At 41.7% G+C, this 7,530-nt stretch overlaps 1 protein-coding gene across 1 annotated transcript in view; it reads left to right on the forward strand.

Annotated features, from left to right (window-relative positions):
* LOC117507499 (complex I assembly factor ACAD9, mitochondrial-like) overlaps window positions 1-7,058 on the forward strand; it is a 48,404-nt gene extending 41,346 nt beyond the window's left edge. Inside the window, 5 exon segments of the mRNA XM_034167373.1 lie at window positions 860-937; window positions 4,558-4,686; window positions 6,102-6,126; window positions 6,129-6,173; window positions 6,946-7,058. Coding sequence (XP_034023264.1) covers window positions 860-937; window positions 4,558-4,686; window positions 6,102-6,126; window positions 6,129-6,173; window positions 6,946-7,046 — 378 coding nt within the window. The 3' untranslated portion in view covers window positions 7,047-7,058.
* Window positions 7,059-7,530: the final 472 nt, after the last annotated feature.

Raw genomic sequence — 7,530 nt, forward strand, 5'->3', positions numbered from 1 at the left:
CTACTGGTACCTTGTTTCCCATGTAACAATAAGAAATATACTCAAAACCTGGATTAATCTTTTTAGTCACATAGCACTACTATTATTCTGAACACTACTGTACAAGGAATTTGATCTGGTGTTATTGGTGCATAAACAATAAGAAAAGAAAAACACTTGTATAAGAAGTAAAAGAGTCAAATAGACAAAACTATATTCACTGTTAAATAAATAAAATGTCATGGAATGGGGCAGTGCAAAAACAGGTGGTTGGAGCACAGATGTACGGGATGACCAGTCTGTACTTTATGGTAGTGGGGGAGGGAGGCAGAGTAAGTGGGGGTCTCTGGTATTGTTTATGGGTCCATCTATGGATGCAAAGAAGCTGTTTTTGTATCTTGAGATTTTGGTCCTGATGGACCTCAGCCTTCTGCCAGAGGGGCGGGTGACAAAAGGTTTGTGTCCTGGGTGGGAGGGATCGGCCAACAATCTTCCTTGCTCGCAAACAATATTGAATCAAACAAGCATTTGACTCAGCTTGAACACTGCAACAGCGATGTCTAATCTGTGAGGGTGTTTCAGCGCACAACAAACAAATATTATTCCAGGTGTTTGTAATAAAATACTCCACACCACAGACACAGCCTCCAAGACCAGTCGCATTACGCGAACTCTGAGCTCAGGAAAGACGCTCCACTCAGCAGTTGTCACTCAAAGTGACCACACCCCCAAATTTACAGAACTTTATGGATTAAAACAACTTAAACTAAGACATTAGGAAAAAAAAAAAAACTTCCCATCATTGTACATTCCAGCCTGTTATTGTAAGTCTTGGTATAATTTAGTTTTTTGAGGTGTACCATCTGTGGTCTGTTTCTAGGAAAGTACAATGAATTTTGAACAGAATGTCCACTTCTTTGGAATGACTGTGGAGGGTCTTCTGTACAGATATGGAAAGGTAACATTTAATTTATTTTACAGTCTATGTGAAACTTTTCCAATGCTCATGTTTGCCAAACTGATTTCTCATTAATCACAAATGACCAAAAGTAACGCTTTTTTTCTTATTAGTCAGATCCATAAGTCATTGGACAATGACAGTTTTTGAAGAATTTGTATGTGTGCAGCAATGCATTAACATATGCAACAAAATGTTAAACGTGCTGCTGCTTCTATTAGGCATCCCTAGTCTGTCTCATCTCACCCTGTCCTCTGCATCTTCTCCAGTCACACTAACCAACTGCATGTCCTCCCTCAGAGCATCCATAAACCTCCACTGTCTCCATCTCTCTGGTTCCATCCTCCCCATCCTTTTTTTGATATTCCCTGGGTCCCTCCTCTGTACATGCCCAAACCATCTCAAGCTCACCTCCCTTTGTCTGAAAACTGTCGTACCTGTGCCGTACCTCTGATATGCCCCTGCCTGATCCTATCCCTCCTTGTCATCTTAGTACTTTTCTTAACAATTAATAAGGTAGATAAAGCACATGGTTACCTCCACAGTTAAATGCTAACTGTTTCTCAACATGTCCAATGACATTTTAACATATAAATGGTAAATGGACTGCATTTATATAAGCTCTAAATGTAATTTTGTTGTTGCTTGACAATGACAATAAATAAAATTATTACTATTACACTCAACAAAAATATAAACGCAACACTTTTGGTTTTGCTCCCATTTTGTATGAGATGAACTCAAAGATCTAAAACTTTTTCCACATACACAGTATCACCATTTCCCTCAAATATGTTCCCAAACCAGTCTAAATCTGTGATAGTGAGCACTTCTCCTTTGCTGAGATAATCCATACAACTCACAGGTGTGCCATATCAAGATGCTGATTAGACACCATGATTAGTGCACAGGTGTGCCTTAGACTGTCCACAATAAAAGGCCACTCTGAAAGGTGCAGTTTTGTTTTATTGGGGGGGATACCAGTCAGTATCTGGTGTGACCACCATTTGCCTCATGCAGTGCAAACACATCTCCTTCGCATAGAGTTGATCAGGTTGTCAATTGTGGCCTGTGGAATGTTGGTCCCTCCCTCTTCAATGGCTGTGCGAAGTTGCTGGATATTGGCAGGAACTGGTACACGCTGTCGTATACGCCGGTCCAGAGCATCCCAAACATGCTCAATGGGTGACATGTACGGTGAGTATGCCGGCCATGCAAGAACTGGGACATTTTCAGCTTCCAAGAATTGTGTACAGATCCTTGCAACATGGGGCCGTGCATTATCCTGCTGCACATGAGGTGATGTTCTTGGATGGCACAACAATGGGCCTCAGGATCCGTCACGGTATCTCTGTGCATTCAAATGCCATCAATAAAATGCACCTGTGTTCTTCGTCCATAACAGATGCCTGCCCATACTATAACCCCACCGCCACCATGGGCCCACTCGATCCACAACATTGACATCAGAAAACCGCTCACCCACACGACGCCACACACGCTGTCTGCCTCTTGCCCTGGACAGTGTGAACCGGGATTCATCCGTGAAGAGAACACCTCTCCAACGTGCCAAACGCCAGCGAATGTGAGCATTTGCCCACTCAAGTCGGTTACGACGACGAACTGGAGTCAGGTCGAGACCCCGATGAGGATGACGAGCAGCAGATGAGCTTCCCTGAGATGGTTTCTGACAGTTGTGCAGAAATTCTTTGGTTATGCAAACCGATTGTTTCAGCAGCTGTCCGAGTAGCTGGTCTCAGACGATCTTGGAGGGTGAACATGCTGGATGTGGAGGTCCTGGGCTGGTGTGGTTACACGTGGTCTGCGGTTGTGAGGCTGGTTGGATGTACTGCCAAATTCTCTGAAACGCCTTTGGAAACGGCTTATGGTAGAGAAATGAACATTCATACACGAGCAACAGCTCTGGTTGACATTCCTGCTGTCAGCATGCCAATTGCACGCTCCCTCAAATCGTGCGACATCTGTGACATTGTGCTGTGTGATAAAACTGCACCTTTCAGAGTGGCCTTTTATTGTGGGCAGTCTAAGGCACACCTGTGCACTAATCATGGTGTCTAATCAGCATCTTGGTATGGCAGACCTGTGAGGTGGGATGGATTATCTCAGCAAAGGAGAAGTGCTCACTATCACAGATTTAGACTGGTTTGTGAACAATATTTGAGGGAAATGGTGATATTGTGTATGTGGAAAAAGTTTTAGATCTTTGAGTTCATCTCATACAAAATGGGAGCAAAACCAAAAGTGTTGCGTTTATATTTTTGTTGAGTGTATGTAGTGCTTTTCCATCTAAATCAGACACTCAAAGCGCTTTACACATCAATGCCTCACATTCACCCCAGTGTGAGGCTGCTGCCATGCAAGGTGTCCACTACACACTGGGAACAACTAGGGGATTAAGAACCTTGCCCAAGGGCCCTTAATGATTTTCCAGTCAGGCTGGGATTTGAACCGAGGATCCTCAACCCCAACACTTAACTACTAAACCTAGTGATGGGATGATGATACCTCAAGGAGTGTATTGACACACTACACAAACTGTGTCTGCACTGTATTGACAGTGTTGGTCGCTCAGTAGTGACCCCTGCAGTAGTTATAAAATCATTGCAGGTAAAAATGAAAAGATGGAAAAGCTAACGTGCTGCAAACCATCACCTGTGAAATAGTTAATCGCCAGTCCTCTATTTAAAATATGATCTCATCATTGCATAATTTCATGTGCTCAATTTGTGTGTCGAGTTAAGCTGTTCATGAGAAGAGTTTAAAATTTGCTTAAAACCTTGTTTGTGTAAATGCTAAACTGAGTTGGTTTGTAAAATATAACAAATTTGTCTGTAATAAAATTCAGAGTTAAAATTTGGAACTTGTATGGAAATTTGTTAACTTAAGTGTTAAAGCATATGAAAAAAAGACTAAAAATAGATTCATTTATGCATTTTTATTGAGGAACAAAGGTTTCTGAAGTGTCTTTGCTCCAAGGCGATTTCTCCTCTTACACACCAGTTCCCCTGCCTTAGAAAAAACTCTTTCACAGGGTACAGATGAAGATGGTGAGCATAAAAATTTCAGTGCGAGTTGATAAAGGTGTAGATGTTTTCTGGTTATTCTTCCAGTATTGTAAAGGAGTACAAACATATCTAATTGGAAAAATAACAGTAAACAATGCCAAAGGAGAAAAATTATACCTTATTTGGTGTCAAAAGATCAAAATTATTCCAGACTGGGGAAACGTCTTTGAACGATCCATGAAGTCAGTGGAACAAGGTGAGGGCAAGCAAAAATCCAACAGCAAAACTCCATCCAACAAATCCGCAACATGTCGATACAGTTTGTTTCCTTATAAACACAATTTGGCACGGCGCAGTCGAACGACACAGTTCCTGTATCGGTCACTGATTTTTTTTTTTCTTAAAGCGATACATGCACCAATACGAGGTTTCACTCTTGTGTGCTTGGCACAGTGCTGACGCACCAGTGTTGTTCCTCCCATCACTAACTAAACCATCACCTCCCCTCCAACATATCAAACTAAAATCAACCCACAGTACCACAAAGACAGAATTCTCATTTAATCATCTGATTTTTGTCATGTATGTTGCCAGACAATCGTGGATGAACAACTCGTCTTGAAGAAGGTTGCAGATGTGCTGATTAATCTTTACGCTATGACGGCAGTCATCTCCAGGGCCAGTCGCTCCATCTGTATCGGCCTCAGGAATCACAACCATGAGGTATGTGTACAGAACACACACACAAGCTGTGATCAAGGTTTAAATGTTGAATCCAGCTTATATTGGTTCAACAATAAAGGTTTGACCTGGGTCCCGGCCTGTTTTTGGGTTCGACTTTTTAGTGGGGATGAAAAAATAATCTGTTCTGTATTACACACACAATATCTATCTATCTATCTTTGTGTGTATATAGAAATTAGACAGTGGATGAGTCAAAAACTCAAAACTTTATTCACGCTTCAACTCAAAACACCTCTTCTTGTGGAAAAAAATTAAATGTTACATCACCAAATGTTCATAACCTAACATCCTCTTCACAGTTCACCTTCATTCCAGTCAGTAACTTTTCTTCAAACAAATCTCCTCTTCACAGATCTCTTTGCAATTGTTTGCTGTCTTTAAAATCAAGGATTTAGGACAAAGACTCCACTTCACTCTCTCTCATTAACCACAGTTCTCTCACAGTACACGGACTTTCTTCTCACTCAGTCCAGCGTCGGGACTCCTTCCCTCCAGCTGCTCCCCTGCTTTGCCCAGCCAAGCTTCACTGGCCGCGCCTTCTGCTCTTCGGCCACCTGTCACTCTGTTCAGCTGCTCTCTTTTCCCTCTTCTAGTCTCCTATGGGCCTCCTTTTATTCTGTCTCCACAGCTCTCCAGCCATGCTGCAATCAAGAGCCTTAACCAGTTGCACCTTTCTTCAGGGGGGTGATGCAAGTTGGGAGTTGTAGTCTTTCCTTGGTGGCCACTTTCAGTTTAATTTCAATTTATTTAATTTATATAGTACCAAATCACAACAAAGCTGCCTCAAGGTGCTTCACACAAGTAAGGTCTAACCTTACCAACCCCTAGAGCGAAGCACACAGGCGACAGTGGTAAGAAAAACTCCCTCTGATGATATTGAAGAAGAAACCTCAAGCAGACCAGATTCAGAGGGATTACCCACTCCTTAGGCCATTCTAACAGTTACAAGATTTTGCAAAGTTTTACAAAACAGAACAGCTCCACCTCAGGGAGGTTATCACAAGGCCAACTCAGCATTATGGCAACATTCTAGTCACCTCACTGCTCCCCATCTGCCAAGACCCCGTATCTGTGCCGTACACAGACAATATTTTCACATGGATCGGCACACAGTACCGCATGGAAGGTACATATTTATTATGAAAACTAACCACCCATGATGTACCCAGGCACTTGGTCATTCAGGCACACATCTATTATGGTTATCCATCGGGTGCATATATGGACCTTTTAAAGAAGATCTTCATCACTGACAAACTCAGAAACAAGGATTTTAGGCCAATATTCTTTATTAAGAATATGTGAAGAAATTTTGGTGGATATTTTTTGCATATTTCAGTTGGATATTTGGTGATCCAGAGGCCTGCAGTGATTAATAACTGTTGTTTTTGTAGGTGCTGCTCGCAAACACATTTGCAGTGATGCCTTCTTTAAGAACAATTACTTGATGATGCAACTGCAAAAACGTAAGTGCAATACAGACTGGTAATTGATAGACTGGTAATCTCTGGCTTTAAACGCCGTAATCTGGCTATGTTTCTGTGTAGACTCTCAGTTGTCCAGGTGGTTTCCATAGTAGAGAAGCTTGAATCTTCGACTGGACTGGGTTGCTTGACACGAGGACGTTTCGCTTCAAATCGCAGAAGCTTCCTCAGCTAAAATTCTTGCTCTGGTGGACTGACTTCTGTCTTGACTCTTGTAGAGAAGAATAATCAAGAAGTCCCCTCCTACCGAGAGGCAGACTGCTATAGGCTGGTGACTAAACAATAGCTCTAATTAGCACCTATTGTGCTCTAGTTAGCACCCTCCTAATGACAGGGCAGCTGTCCCTCTCCTGATGGCTCCCTTGACGACTCTGCTGATGACGTGAATGACTCATTACCATGAACAAAAGACTGAAACTGCTTTGACCTGAGTACCCCATTGTAAAAAGGGGATAAAGCGTGTCTCAGACCCCCCCCGGTTAAGGCTGGGTTTCAAACGTTTCACAAAGAATGCCTCCTTGACCCCTCTCAGTCCAGTCGAAGATTCAAGCTTCTCTACTACATAATCTGGCTACAAAACAATTGCATGTGTTATGGAATTTCACCAAAAGCTCACATACCAACACTCCAAGCTGTTTCATTTTTTTGAATCTCCACTGTGAGCTTTGAAACATGTTCATGTATAGTGCAGATAGATTTGATGACCAATAAGATGGATGGAAACGTTTGTAATTCTGAACTGGATCCATTCCAGACTCGCCTGAGAACAACGATGCCAACATCAAGAAGATCGCCAGCAACGTCCTGGAGAAGAGAACCTACATCTGCTCTCACCCTCTGGACAGAACATTCTGAACCATGTGACCAGAAATAATGGCACTCCTGGCCTCTGATTGGAGGATACAGTGGCTTGCAAAAGTATTCTGCCCCTTGGTATTTCACACATTTTAATTTATTTATGCCATTTCAAATGCAAAAAGTCCAATCAGGCTTCTCAGTATAAAAAATTCTAATATTATCTTCCTTAAACTCAAAACATATCTTTACAACTTGATCTAAATTAATTAAAAATATAAAAGCCAAGATGATGGGTTGCATACGTTATGGAACACTTTGGTATAATACCTATAAATAATCAGTTTTATTGCCAGTTTTCTTCAGACAAGTCAGGGGATGGACACATGAACATTTCCAAGTCAATGAATATGTCTTGGACTTTAGTTACATGAATTATGAAGAAATATAAACAGTATGGCATTGTTTTGAGTTTGAGTTTAAGGAAGATAATTTGGAAATTATTTAAAGGAGAAGCCTGATTTACTTTTTGTATTTGAAATAG

The sequence above is a fragment of the Thalassophryne amazonica genome, chromosome 3, assembly GCF_902500255.1.
Source record: "Thalassophryne amazonica chromosome 3, fThaAma1.1, whole genome shotgun sequence".
NCBI lineage: Eukaryota > Metazoa > Chordata > Actinopteri > Batrachoidiformes > Batrachoididae > Thalassophryne > Thalassophryne amazonica.